General features: G+C 37.2%; 1 protein-coding gene across 2 annotated transcripts in view; it reads left to right on the top strand.

Annotated features, from left to right (window-relative positions):
* The window catches only part of LOC127427369 (protein TANC2-like), a 117232-nt gene that overhangs the window by 72252 nt on the left and 28965 nt on the right, over positions 1–16015 (top strand). For both annotated transcript variants that reach the window (XM_051674939.1, XM_051674938.1), the window contains exons 6-7: positions 10232–10513; positions 11969–12093. In XM_051674939.1, the coding sequence (XP_051530899.1) occupies positions 10232–10513; positions 11969–12093 (407 nt within the window). The remainder of the gene's footprint in view (positions 1–10231; positions 10514–11968; positions 12094–16015) is intronic.

Below are 16015 nucleotides of genomic sequence, written 5' to 3'. Positions count from 1 at the left end.
AGAATATTGACATAAACTGAAGGAGCTGTCAGGTATTGCCAAAGCCAGTTTGGTTTTGTTGAAACTAATAATCCATTAGACTAATCACTTTCAGAAAAATACCATTAGGCTACCACAGTACCGCAGCTCCCTATACGGATATTACGCAGTCTGCATAGGGCACCAACTCCCTAGGGGGGCACCAGAAACTCCACTGGCTGCCCTTACTCGCATGTTATACGTTATTCAAGGACCCTGTAGCATTTGCGGAACACAGTCGATCGCCTCGACGTTATCAGGGTAATGCCATGTTACTGAATGATTGACCATGTTCATATTTCATGATACTGTCGTGGTACTCCAAGGTACTTTAAAAAATACCATGGTTTTACTATGACACATGTCAAAAACATGGGGTTATCACAGACCATATCTGAAAATAAATAAATAAACAAGTATATTACCATGGTGCTTTTTGTGAGAAATATAACAGAATAGACTATTATTTGTGATAAAGGGGGAAAAAAAACATTCTGTACAGTATGCATATAAAATAAAATGGTTAAATACTCAAAAAGCAAAGAAATTAGTTAAGTATTTTTAATTACTAATTAAAAAAAAAAAAATCTGTGCCCTTTTTTTATCCTTCCACCCCTGTCACTGCTAAGGTCTGTGCATGTCACTTGGGTCAGGAGCTTCAGTTAATGTTCACATCAACCATCAGAATGGGGGAAATGTGATCTCAGTGATATAGACCATGGCATGATTGTTGGTGCCAGATTGGTTGGTTTGAGTATTTCTGTAACTGCTGATCTCCTGGGATTTTCACGCACAACAGTCTCTAGAGTGTAAAGAGAATGGTGCCAAAAACTAAAAACATCCAGTGAGGGGCAGTTCTGTGGATGGAAGTGCCTTGTTGATGACAGAGGTCAAAGGAGAATGGCCAGACTGGTTCGAGCTGACAGGAAGGTGACGGTAACCCAAATAACCACACTTTACAACAGTTCTATGCTGAAAAGCATTTCTGAGTATACAACATGTCGAACATTGAGGTGGATGGGCAAAAGCAGCAGAAGACCCCTCCGGGTACCACTACTGTCAGCTAAGAACAGGAAACAAAAGCTGCAGTGGGCACAGGCTCACCATAACTGGACAGTAGACAACTGGAAAAACATCACCTGGTCTGACAAATCTGGATTTCTGCTGAGGTACACAGATGGTAGGCCCACTGCAGCCTTAGTTTTCTGTTCTTGGCTGACAGAAGTGGAACCCAACGTGGTCTTCAGCTGTTGTAGCCCATTCGCTTCAAGGTTCGACATGTTGTGCATTCTGAGATGCTATTCTTCTCACCACAATTGTACAGAGCGGTTATCTGAGTTACCGCAGCCTTTCTGTCAGTTTGAACCAGTCTGGCCATTCTCAGTTGGCTTCTCTCATCAACAAGGCATTTTCATCCACAGAACTGCCACTCACTGGATGTTTTTTGTTTTTGGCACTATTCGGAGTAAATTCTAGAGACTGTTGTGTGTGAAAATCCCAGGAGATCAGCAGTTACAGAAATACTCAAACCAGCCCTTCTGGCACCAACAATCATGCCACGGTCCAAATCACTGAGATCACATTTTTTCCCCATTCTGATGGTTGATGTGAACATTAACTGAAGCTCCTGACCCGTATTTGCATGATTTTATCCACTGCACTGCTGCCACACAATTGGCTGATTAGATAATTGCATGAGTAAGTAGACATACAGGTGTACCTGATAAAGTGGCCGGTGTGTGTATATAGATGTATATACACTACCGGCCAAAAGTTTTGAAACACTTGACTGAAATGTTTCTCATGATCTAAAAAATCTTTTGATCTGAAGGCGTATGCTTAAATGTTTGAAATTAGTTTTGTAGACAAAAATATAATTGTGCCACCATATTAATTTATTTCATTATAAATCTAAAATTTTATTAAAAATAAAAAAGTTTTTTAAATTGATGACTTGGACCAAATAATAAAGAAAAGCAGCCAATAAGTGCCCAACATAGATGGGAACTCCTTCAATACTGTTTAAAAAGTATCCCAGGGTGATACCTCAAGAAGTTGGTTGAGAAAATGTCAAGAGTACATTTCTGCAAATTCTAGGCAAAGGGTGACTACTTTGAAGATGCTAAAATATAACACAGTTTTGATTTGTTTTGGATTTTTTTAGTCACAACATAATTCCCATAGTTCCATTTATGTTATTCCATAGTTTTGATGACTTTACTATTATTCTAAAATGTGAAAAAAAATTATAATAAAGAATGAGTAAGTGTTTTAAAACTTTTGACCGGTAGTGTATGTATATGCAGTTTTGTATTTTTTTTTTTTTTTTTTGTGTGTGTGTGATTTGAGTTAGACACAAAATATAATACCATTGTTGTCAGATTGTATTGCTGTTGCCTTACATTCTGTCTGTTTATGACATCCACCTTTAACTTCTGTTCATCACAATTCCTCTTCAGCCCATATTTCACATCCTCACATCTCCTTCGCTTACCTATTGCCCTCAGTGTTTTTTTGTTTTTTTTTTTGACTGATTTGCTTTTTTAGTGCAAGCTCTCCCTCTCTCTTTCTCCTGTCGCCTGTGTGTGTGTGTGTGTGTGTATGCGCCTCAGCTTCCGCTAACAGCCATGCCTGGCAGTCACAATCACGTTAAGTGTGGGTTCTTGTGAAGGTCGATCTCTGTCCCTTCACTATGCTGTGTGAAATGTCCCTTAATAGCTCAGTAGCAGTAGTGGTCTTCGATCTTGTGAAATGGCAGTATTGTAATAGGGCTATAGTTTGTGATGTGGACAAATTAGTTGTGTGCAGTATCAAGGGGCATCCACATTGACAGCGAATATATCACTAGAAGTTGGAGGATTTATTGAACAGTGTTATGCATACAGGGATTGAAGTTAAAAATAGGGATGCACTGATCCGATACCTGGATCAGTATCAGCTCCGATACTGACCTTTTTAGATGGATCAGGAATCAGTCAGACAGGCCCGATCCAAATCTGATGCTGTGTGTTAGTCATGTTTGTTACAGTCAAGCTCCAAAAGTGACATAAAAGAACCATAAAAGCACCATTAAAGCAGTTCATATGACTCGTGCATTTTATTTAAAGCCACTTGAAGACAGGTGATAGCTTTGTGAATCGCAAAAGCTGCGTTTAATAAGTAAATATATAGTATTCATACTCCACACGTTAGTGAATGGCGCTGCTCTGTTGACACACAAACATAACACACGCAGGCTGGTGATGCGCTTATGGTTATTTTCAGCCCTCAGAACTCGCGGCTGTTTTCATATGTGAGTGCTACTCACGGACAACATCTCAGATGTAGATGCTTAATAGTTCGGTTCACTTATAATCAGGGGTGGAAAGAGTACTGAAAAATTATACTCAAGTAGAAGTACTGTTACTTCCCACTGTTACTAACTACTCAAGTAAGAGTAAAAGAGTAGCTCATTTAAAAGTACTCATGAGTAGTGAGTATTGAGTACTGAGTTGCGAAAGCTATGCCGTTATAATAAACACTGTATGCTGCAATTTCAAAATGTAGCACACATACCGTAATTTATATTTCCTTTTATGGCTGTTTGCCAGAAAAAATAAAAAAATATAGATATTTTATAGGCGTTTTTGACTGCCGACTTTTAAAATACATCACTTATCTATGACAAACACTACATGAATCTGATCCCAAAAAAATAACAGGGAGACATGATTACAGAAATGAAAAGATGAAAAAAATACTTTTAGTACACCGATTACTATTTTAAATCATAATGTAACAATTGCATTAAAATCTGTTTATGTGTAGGGTCTAAATTTCCCTTAATGCAGACAAAGTGAGTTATTGTTGCGCATAAAACATGTTCAAAGCAATGCAAGGAATGCAAAAAAAGAAAGGGTCACTTGCCGCATCATGTCTCGCACAATAGAGGGGGTAGAGCAGGTGTGGGAAAAGTTGTTTGGTACAGGGGTCACATCGGGCTTTGAAGGAATAATTCACCCGAAAATGAAAATTCTCTCATCATTTACTCACCATTATGCCATACCGGATGTGTGCGTGACTTTCTTCCTCAGCAGAAGACAGATTAAGATTTTTAAAAGAATATCTCAGCTCTTTTGGTCCATACAATGCAAGTGAATGGGTGCCAAAATTCAGCATAAAAGTAGCTTAATCCATGTGACTCCAGTGGTTAAATCCATGTCTTCAGAAGAGATATGATAGGCTGGATGAGAAACAGATCAATATTTAAGTAAATTTTTACTATAAATTCTCCTCACTGCTCAGTCAATCTCCACTTTAATTTTCACATTCTTCTTCTTGTGTTTTTGGTGGTTCATATTCTTCATGCATATCGCCACCTATTGGGCAGGGAGAAGAATTTCTAGCAAAAATTTCTCACACACACCTATCATATCGCTTCTGAAGTCATGGATTTAACCACTGGAGTTTTATGGATTACTTTTATGCTGCCTTTATGTGCTTTTTGGAGCATCAAAAAATTTTAGTTTAATTTTTAGATTTAATTGTTGTATCTTTTAAGCCCAGAATGTTCTCATTCTAATGCATGATGCACAATTTTCTGAAGTGTATTTGTGACTGATGGGATTATTCTGCCTGAAGTATTGCTCTGCAAAGTTAGATACTTTTCTGTCAGGCATTAGAAAAAACTTGATAAAGGCTAAGCATAATTATAAATTATTTTATCATCTCTACTTTCCTGGTAAGGTAATTTATTATACAAATTTGCACACTCTACATCAGGGGTCGGTATTATTAAAAAACAAACAATATTATAAAAAAAATATTATTATTAAAAATGACTGTTTTATTATATTACATTAATACTTTAAAAGCTACTCAAATTATTCAGCCAAAAGTAGTGTGTTTTTTTAGTTTTCTTGTTATTGTTGTTTGATTAATAGCCTTTTTAATGACATACTAGACAGTGCTCTTTTCAGTTACATGTACACTTCAAGTCCGACATTTTGGTACAAACTTTTGGTACAAATTTTGATACAAACCGACTGTGTTTACATGAATGCCTCACCAAGACGGGCATTGGTGGAATTATGAAGTGCATTTGACCGTTTGACCGTGAGCACTTTCGGAGCAAATGGCCATGTAAAGCGCACAAAAATTAGCCTCCTGTCATTCAAACAGCGCACAGCTACAGATGCCAGGAAATAAAAAGTCTGTCTTTTTTATCATCCCCTTTTCTCCCCAATTTGGAATGCCCAATTCCCACTACTTAGTAGGTTCTCGTGGTGGTGCTGTTACTCACCTCAATCTGGGTGGCAGAGGACAAGTCTCAGTTGCCTCTGCTTCTGAGATAGTCAATCCACGCATCTTATCACCTGGCTCGCTGTGCATTACACCGCGGAGACTCACAGCATGTGGAGGCTCATGCTACTATCCGTGATTGACGCACAACTTACCACGTGCCCCTATTGAGAGGGAGAACCACTAATCACAACCACAAGGAGGTTACCCCATGTGACTCTACCCTCCCTAGCAACTGGGCAAATTTGGTTGCTTTGGAGATCTAGCTAGAGTCACTCAGCACACCCTGGATTCGAACTCGCGACTCCAGGGGTGGTAATCAGCGTCAATATTCGCTGAGCTACCCAGGCCCCCAAAAAAGTTTAACTTTTATATTTTATCTAGATCAACCAACCAGTGGTTATCTTGCTTTCACGATCGATGTAATGAACATCCATGGTCTAGACCAGTGGTTCCTAACCCCGTTCCTGGAGGCCCCCCAACACTGCACATTTTGTACATTTCCCTTTTCTGACACACCCAGTTCAGGTTTTGGGTCTCCACTAATGAGCTGATGATTTGAATCAGGTGTGTTTGATTAGGGAGATATTCAAAATGTGCAGTGTTGGGGGGGCTCTAAGAACAGGGTTGAGAACCAATTGTCTATATGTAGAACATAATCTAAGTATAGAAAATTACTCAAAAGTTTATCATCGATATCAAGGACATCTCTTTTTTTTTTTTCAGGTAAACTTCGAGATAGTTTTATTGCCCAGTCCTATTGATAAATTGCATTAATCTCTCACAGCAACCCAATAATCTCAGTGATAGATAGCTAAATTACAAGCTACATTATAGACACACAGAGTCTAGTAAGCAGAAATATGAAATTTACCACAATGTTTCTTCAAATTCAAGGCAGGATTAATGCTTGAGCATGTTAAACTCATATGACACAATCAAACAATTGGCCTTTTTCACTGCGAAAAGCCCTTTCAGGTGCGGCCGTGATGTTACATTTTTGAACTGTGCTTGAGGCATCCTCCACATCCATAACAGTTGGTGCCCGATCTCCAGCTGCCATTTAAATTTTTTATGTTTGATTTGACAGGAGTCATGAGACTCTCCCTAGCCAATCATATTGATGGATTAAAAAAAAATCTGGACAGGAATGTAGCGAACACAGATGGTGGTAAAATAGCGTAATAAAAGTACAGTTACAGCACAAAATATATTCAAATAAAAGTAAAAGTATACCATTTTTAAACTACTTAAAAAAGTACAATTCCTGGGAAAAGTTACTAATTACAGTAACGTGAGTATTTGTAATTCGTTACTTTACACCCCTGCTTATAATATGCATTTAGATGGCACCAGAAGGCCATTTTGCCAGAATTTGAAGAAGTAAATAAAACTACTGTGAAGTAGCCCACAAACAGACACAGACAGGACTTCCTGGAGTGTTATGATCATCAAAATAAAAGCCTGAGGGTTTTCAAGATAAAGGTGGACAACTGAAATATATTACTCTTGTATTTTAAAATTCTAAAAGTCAATAATAATAGTAATAATAATAATTATTATTATATATTATTATTTGTTTACAAAATTTTACAATATTTAGGTTTAATGGGTTCCAAAAAATTACTTTGTGATTGAAAAGTGGACTGATATCTGATTTTTGTTCAACTAAATTGAACAAAAAGGAATCCTCTAAAGTCCAGATACAAGTTGAAAAAATGTTGCAAACAAAACTGGCTACTTTTCTACTGATGACTGATACTGGAATTACTATTAATTTTGCTGCTACATTTTCCAGCAGACTAGTTAACAAAAAAAAAAAAAATTCTTAATCGACTATACATTTATATTGAAGTAATGTTCAGTTAGAGGTTTGTGTTTCTTTATACAGGTGCATCTCAATAAATTAGAATGTCATGAAAAAGTTCATTTATTTCAGTAATTCAACTCAAATTGTGAAACTCGTGTATTAAATAAATTCAATGCACACAGATTGAAGTAGTTTAAGTCTTTGGTTCTTTTAATTGTGATGATTTTGGCTCACATTTAACAAAAACCCACCAATTCACTATCTCAAAAAATTAGAATACATCATAAGACCAATAAAAAAAACATTTTTAGTGAATTGTTGGCCTTCTGGAAAGTATGTTTATTTACTGTATATGTACTCAATACTTGGTAGGGGCTCCTTTTGCTTTAATTACTGCCTCAATTCGGCGTGGCATGGAGGTGATCAGTTTGTGGCACTGCTGAGGTGGTATGGAAGCCCAGGTTTCTTTGACAGTGGCCTTCAGCTCATCTGCATTTTTTGGTCTCTTGTTTCTCATTTTCCTCTTGACAATACCCCATAGATTCTCTATGGGGTTCAGGTCTGGTGAGTTTGCTGGCCAGTCAAGCACACCAACACCATGATCATTTAACCAACTTTTGGTGCTTTTGGCAGTGTGGGCAGGTGTCAAATCCTGCTGGAAAATGAAATCAGCATCTTTAAAAAGCTGGTCAGCAGAAGGAAGCATGAAGTGCTCCAAAATTTCTTGGTAAACGGGTGCAGTGACTTTGGTTTTCAAAAAACACAATGGACCAACACCAGCAGATGACATTGCACCCCAAATCATCACAGACTGTGGAAACTTAACACTGGACTTCAAGCAACTTGGGCTATGAGCTTCTCCACCCTTCCTCCAGACTCTAGGATCTTGGTTTCCAAATGAAATACAAAACATCTGAAAAGAGGACTTTGGACCACTGGGCAACAGTCCAGTTCTTCTTCTCCTTAGCCCAGGTAAGACGCCTCTGACGTTGTCTGTGGTTCAGGAGTGGCTTAACAAGAGGAATACGACAACTGTAGCCAAATTCCTTGACATGTCTGTGTGTGGTGGCTCTTGATGCCTTGACCCCAGCCTCAGTCCATTCCTTGTGAAGTTCACCCAAATTCTTGAATCGATTTTGCTTGACAATCCTCATAAGGCTGCGGTTCTCTCGGTTGGTTGTGCATCTTTTTCTTCCACACTTTTTCCTTCCACTCAACTTTCTGTTAACATGCTTGGATACAGCCAGCTTCTTTGGCAATGAATGTTTGTGGCTTACCCTCCTTGTGAAGGGTGTCAATGATTGTCTTCTGGACAACTGTCAGATCAGCAGTCTTCCCCATGATTGTGTAGCCTAGTGAACCAAACTGAGAGACCATTTTGAAGGCTCAGGAAACCTTTGCAGGTGTTTTGAGTTGATTAGCTGATTGGCATGTCACCATATTCGAATTTTTTGAGATAGTGAATTGGTGGGTTTTTGTTAAATGTGAGCCAAAATCATCACAATTAAAAGAACCAAAGACTTAAACTACTTCAGTCTGTGTGCATTGAATTTATTTAATACACGAGTTTCACAATTTGAGTTGAATTACCGGAATAAATGAACTTTTCCACGACATTCTAATTTATTGAGATGCACCTGTATATAAAAGAGTATCCCCAATTAGGTAAAGGTATTCTAAACCGATAGAATAAAAAAACAACACTGGTATCAGATTGGGATTGTATCGGCCGATTCTTAGATTTCAGATATCGGAATAGAAAAAGTGGTATCGGTGCATCCCTAATTAAAAAAATATTATTAATAATAATAATAATAATAATTATAATTATTATTATTATTATTATTATTATTATAATAAAACAGGAAAAGTTTTAAATGACAGAATTTCAAAATTGTATTCTTCCATTATATTCCACTCTTTAGCCAGTAAAATTGTAGATTTATATTTATAATTATTGATATATTTAAGAGACTCAATAAACAATATAGATTTAGATTTTCCAAGTGTGCACTTATGAATGTATATGAAATTTATCAAATAAAACCATATGGTTCAAAATAAAATTCATAAATATAATTTCAGAATTAAAATAAATAACCACATCTCTGCAACTTACCTCAACTTCATGACCAGAAGTAAAAAATAAATAAATAAATAAATAAAAATAAATAAAAAATTTATCTGGCTCCTTTAAGGAAAATTAACAGTTTTTTATGAGTTTTTATTGACATCAAGAAATTTTTAACAAAATGTAGTCAAGAGTATTATGTAAATAATATATATATATTTATATATATATTATGTAAATGTACAGTATCTAACAAATCTTATTGGTGACAGATTACTGTCTGCACTCCCACACTTGCCGCATGGCGTCAATGCTCATTTGCATAAAGTTGAGCTCTGGTCTTAAAAAAAAAAAATCACTGAAAGTGATTTTATTGCTGGAGTACATCAGGTCGTCGCACTAGTGGTCATTAGTAGATGTTCCTACTGCTGGATTAATCAGTTTTCATGCTTCTAAAAATTACAATTCTGGAGGTGAAAGCATTTGTACAGCATTACATAATGCTTTATATCATGATGAACGATCATGCGTGAATCAGACTCACTTGGAATGCTGACAATTTTCACACATTTTTTCATGCGTAATTTTTATTACTGGGACAAAACAAATCAAATAGAACAGTAAAAATGCTACAGAAACATGAAGTTTCCCATCCTGCCTGTACTCTACAGTATCTCACAGGAGACAGATCATGTGAGCTGATGTCTTCACTCCATTGGTAGTACAGCAATATTGCTCATTAGCATAAAGTTCAACTCTATTAACTTTGTCCAGTCACTGGATACACCCACATTGCATCCCCAACAGTTGCTGTTGCTCATGTCGCAACTCTCATAGAAAACGAATTACTTACGGTTGCATTTTTACTGCAAATTGCTGTCAGTGTGAACGCTAATTTAGGTGTCTGTCTGTTTGCATATGTATCTGTTGATTTTATGATTGTATTGTGGGTTATTTTTGTGTGTTTGTGAAGCCTTGTGAGGGTACATGCATATGGTAGTGTATTTTTTCATAAACATTTGTAACTTTTTATTCTTTCTCTCCATCCACAGTGCGATTCACTCCGTACAGACTGCAGGATATAGCACTTAAGCCTTTGCTTTTTGAGGTGCCCAGTATCACCATGGACTCTGTGTTTACTGGCCGTGATTGGCTTTTCCAGGAGATTGATGCCTACTTGCGCACCTCCCACTTCGCCACCAACAGTGGCGTGATCCTGGTGGGCAACATCGGCTATGGCAAGACTGCCATCATCTCACGCCTCGTGGCTCTCAGCTGCCATGGCAACCGCATGCGACAGATCGCCTCAGACAGCCCACAGGCATCACCCAAACGTAAGCATACGGGACTTTATGTTAAATGCAAAACTTTATATAAAACATGTTTTTGTAAAACAAAAAAAAGGCCAGTAAATATAGAACGATGAAAATCCATGATTCTCGACTGAAAGACTTGCACTCTTAGCTGTCTTCTAGCCATGGTGGTTCTATGCCACATTGAACACTGCAGTGTGTAATTTCTGCGCCACCAAACGGAATTGCAAAAAGCAAAAACTTTTCAAACAGATTTCCTGAACGCTCCCTCCATCTGTTGTTGATTTGACAAAAAAGATAGTCCCACCCCAAACTCATGCCATTGGCTGAGCCAGTCTTACTGGATCTGGCTGGTTGGGATGCTCTTACAAACAAAGCAATGTTTTGATAGCACCGCAGAACCACAATCTTTACACTTTTGGTGGTAATTATCCTATAAATGGCTTGTTTGTTGTTTTCTCTGCATATTAAAGAGATAGTTCACTACTCACCCTCATGCCATCCCAGATGTGTATCTGCTGAACTCAAATAAGGACTGTTAGAAGAATTTCTCAGCTTTTTAGGTCCATACAATGCAAGTGAATGGGTGCCAAAATTTTGAAGGTCCAAAATCACACAAGTCAGCATAAAAGTAATCCATATAACTCCAGTGGTTAAATTAAAAGTGCTATGATAGGTGTGAGTGAGAAACAGGTCACTTTTACATTCTTCTTCTTGTGTTTTTGGTGATTTACATTCTTCATGCATACTGCCCCCTCCTGGGCAGGGAGAAGAATTTCAAGCAAAAAAGGACTTAAATAGCGATTTCTGAAATAATTGATTATTGGTTTCTCACCCACACCTATCATATCACTTCTGAAAATATGGATAAAAAAACTGGAGTCGTATGGATTACTTTTATGATGCCTTTTTGTGCTTTTTGGAGTATTGGGGATGTCAGAGTACTTTAGTTGGTCAAAGAAGGTCAAAGCAGCCAGTTCGAGCTCAAAAAACTGTGTTGGATATAACAAATGCAGAGCTGTCATGGTCTGTCAACACAAAATTTTCTATTAAAAAGTTTAATATGTGCTCTAATTCACTGGCTCTGAGTAAAGATAAAATGTTGGTACATTTGATGAAGCGATATGTCATGGGAACTAAATCTTACAATATCTGAAGAAAAAGTGAGTGGGACTTGCTTGTGCAAAACTTGGTGGTTGTGTTGGGTTGTGGCTATGCAGTTGCGAAAGTGTTTTAAGTGTTTTTAGCATGTTGCTAGGTGGTTGCTAGTGTGTTCTGGGTGGTTTCAGGACCAGAATATCATCGGGACTTGCAGATGGGCTCTTTTAACTTAAGTCAGTAAACAGCCACCCCTGAAAACCCTAACAACCCGCTATAATATACTCTGAAAACCTTAGCAATGGCTTAGCATATACTGGGAAAGTGGATGACATACACAATAATGGGAAAATGTATTGTTTTCATGTGTGCGGTCAGATGGCGATGGTATCCCTCTCACACATCCCCAGCTTTCCCATGGTACACTGGGAGGAGGAAGTTGCCCCGGAACTCCAGAAATGAGGAGGAGACAGGAGGAGGCCATGAGGAGGCTTGCGTCGCAGGTGCAAACACACACACAGTTGTCAAATTTTTTCTGGGCCATAATACATGCACACAAATAGATCCTGTTGACCATTATAATTGCTTTTTCATCTCTCTTCACACACACACACACACACACACAAAAGCCCCATCTTAAACTATCCAGACTTGCTGTCTCAGTCACAGCTATTGCATTATGCAGATATGTTTAAAAAAGAAAAAATACGTTTGCCGGTGAGCCTCACAAAATATTTAGCCAGGCAGAAAGCAATTTCCTGTCCAAGCTATTAGATCTAGTTAAATCAATGCATTAATAATCGACTCTCACACTCTCTCTCTCTCTCTCTCTCTCTCTCTCTCTCTCTCGCTCTCTCTCTCTGTGCCCTTTCTGGGTGGTTTAAGTCCTTTTAAAACATTTTTGTGAGTAAATTAGTAATTTCTAATACAGTTGATTCTCTCTCTGGTTGGCACTCCCATGACTCTGCGTCTGAACTCTCTCATTTCTCCAACATCTCCACATCCACCTGTAGTTTGTTTTCACTTTCTCTGTTGTATTCAAAGAGCTGTGTGCCACTGGACCTAAATGACCTTATTTTTTCTTGTTAAAGCATTACACACTGGCGTACGGGACATAAATACTTTGGCATGTATACTGTGTGTTAACACATTCCCTTTAATGTCACACAGAGGTGGCAGAAATGTATTTAGACAGGAATCACAATAACAGTAAACAATGCATCAACCCAACTAACAATTTTTGGTTCTCAGAATGTTCTGGGAATGTTCCCAGAATAAAGCTTTAAGGTTGTGTTTTGTTTAGCCAGGAAAGTTTTTTATAGAATGTTATGGAAATAGAACGTTTGTTTTAGGTTATACAAAATGGTTCCTCTAACATTCCCTTTTTACTAGGGTTGTCAATCGATACATTTTTTTAATCAAATTAAATACATGATATGGTGATTAATTAACCAAATTAATCGCAATTAATCACATATATAAATATTTGCTGAGAAAGCCCCACAGATAACAATAATAGAATATATAATGGTAAAATAGTTATAAATAGCTATATTTTAATAATTAGAAATATATCATGTATTATGAAAATAATAATTCAGATAATTAAATTGCATTATATTATTGTGGCAGATGAGTAAAACATTGGCAAGACAATACAAAGAGTGTCTTTAGAAGGCAGTATATATATATATTTCTAAGTACACTTTACTGTACACATGCGTCAGACGGATGCTTTTGGAGCATCTCACTGTGGTTATGTTGCATCATAAACAACGTTTTAGGTCACTGTTTAAAGTTAAACAGTTTGAAAGTTAGAAAAACACATCTCAAGATCCCTGCATTCAGAACTGTGCTCCCTCCTGCTGTGAACGCAAGTTCACATTCTCATCTGTGCTGTTGCTAGCATCAAGCAAGCCTGACTTTAGTTTGTTCTCTGTACAGCTGCACATTGCCTACACAGCAGGAGTTTTGCTTACTGCCCCCTGCTGAAACAGGTGGTACTTCAAGCTTGAATTGCTCTGATGGAATTCCTTATTATGGTCCAGGGACATGATTAATTCAATTTATTTGTTTAACGGGTTATTTTTTGTACAATTAATTGCATGGATTTGACGTATTAAAGCTTTACTTTTTTTTTACTTGTTACTTTTAACCTCTAAATTCCAGAAACCGAATTCAGCAACCAAACTACAACATCACATCAAAAATCAGTCTTGTTTTGATCTATTATGCGTTCTTTAAGTTCGTATTAGGTTTTCACACAAAAATCTTCCTGCAATGTTCTGGGAAGGTTAGTTAATGGTTTTAAAAATAAAACCCAAAAAGAACATTCTTAGAACGTAAAGAGTTGGAAACAATAGACAAATGGGAACCATATACTAACATTAGGGGAACATTCTGTGTTCGCTGGGATGCTCAAATGTTGATTATCCATTTGCCTGCAAACCAAAAAACAAAACGGTATGCCACTGGCATCACACTTCTTTCATTTTCATTGAAGGGGATTCAGGCATTTATTGTTTTTGCTTTCTGGATCCTTCCGCTAAGGTGCACAATAGTATCAAACTGAAAAAACACACTGACAGAGATGCGTTAAATGAAATCATCCTCACACAGTTTCTCTTTCTATAATCACACACACACACTTATATACAGACAGTATATATATATATATATATATATATATATATATATATATATATATATATACACACACACACACAACAGTTAGTTCCGGTCCTTGAATCTGATTGGACGAGAGACGTTCTATTATGGAGCCAGAATGATCTAAAAAATAATATATATACAAAATACAATTCATAAATGCGCAGCACATTTCATTCTCAAAATCTGATTCATAAATTCAAAATACAATTCATAAATACACAAGTGAGAGCACAGATATTTCCCCGATTGCCCTCACAAATACATCTTACTTTAATAAATTCAAAATGTTTTCACAAAGTTCTTGAATTAATTTGCATCAAAAATTTGTGAATGTTGTAACATTTATTCATGGATTGTTGAATCTGCGTTTGCAAATCATCACATGTGTGTGGATCGCTTTGGATTTGTGTGTGGCTATTTTTGAGACATTCCTGCCAGGTTGCGATTCACAAATAGGGTTTTTTTTGGGAGAAGTCCTCTTTAGCCAATCACATTGAGCTTTTAATCCACCAATCATAACATGCCATGCTGATCTGACTCGAGAAGCATAATGGATGTTTTTTTTGCGCAATGTGCCTTCATTAGTGCACAGAGAGGGACATTTTCAGCGTTTCAATATTGCAGCAGACCACACTCCACGAGTAAGTAAAGCAGACTTTCTATGTCTCATGGCATTTTATAACTCGTAATATATTATGAGGTTTGTTTTTAATAAGTGTGGCATTTGCAGAGCTGCAAAGCTGATGCTAATGACCTGTAGCCACACTTTATGAAGAGAAGCCAGCTCTCTTTACAATTAAGAGAAACATATTTTAACTCTAGTGTTTGTAGGAAGGTCGTTGTAATCACAGGTACCACAAGAGTGGGGAAAACTGAAAATAATTCTTCTTTGCCATGGTTCAATAAATGTAACAATTTCATTGGTTTCATTAAAACAACCAATGTTTTAATTATGAAAAAATAGTTTTGCAATCACATTATATGGATTGAATTTACATTATTTTAGCCAGAAAACCAAAGGTACCACATTTACAATTACTAGTAATTGAAAGGAAAATGGTACAATTTTAGCTTTACACCATTATGTCATGATTATTCAGTGATCTGAGTGTATGTAAAGTCAACGACTACTTGATTTCAATGTTTTTCTTTATTCAATAACAAGAATTGAATACATTTATGCATGTAGAAGGATTGTTTTTACAGCCCCTATAGCTTGTCATCCTGAGACAACATCAGCACAGTTGTTGGTTTAAAGCTCTGATATGTTCAATAAGGTCTGGATGTCTTTTTTTTTTTCTTAATTCCTTAGGAATCACTAAAGTGTTGCGTCCTCCAGCGGTTCCGGTTACATTCTCCACCACCGTATGGTACATATCTTAGAGACAGGCTCTGGACACAAGAATACCTGCAATTAGGTGTGTGTGACAGTGGACGAGGAGAGGGGTGGGGATCCAAGATTTAAAATGTCAAAAAACACTCTTACCCACCTTATTGAACTTGGGCTGCCTCTGAAATGTGTTGCCAAACTACTGGGAGTCTCTTGAGCAACATTGTTTAGGAGGTTGGCTGACAATGATATGTCAGTAAGAGCATTGTATAGCACCTTTACTGCTGATGAGCTGGCGACAGAGGGGAAGAACTCTATACCAGATGCTGGATAACAGATGGTCCAAGGGGCTCTCCTGACACCAACAACAAACTAATCAGGTATGTCTGCATGCCATTCTTTATATCACAATTGTAATGTGAATT

This window comes from Myxocyprinus asiaticus, chromosome 36, assembly GCF_019703515.2.
Source record: "Myxocyprinus asiaticus isolate MX2 ecotype Aquarium Trade chromosome 36, UBuf_Myxa_2, whole genome shotgun sequence".
In the NCBI taxonomy this organism is placed as follows: Eukaryota; Metazoa; Chordata; class Actinopteri; order Cypriniformes; family Catostomidae; genus Myxocyprinus; species Myxocyprinus asiaticus.
This window is presented reverse-complemented; position numbering and strand designations above follow the sequence as displayed.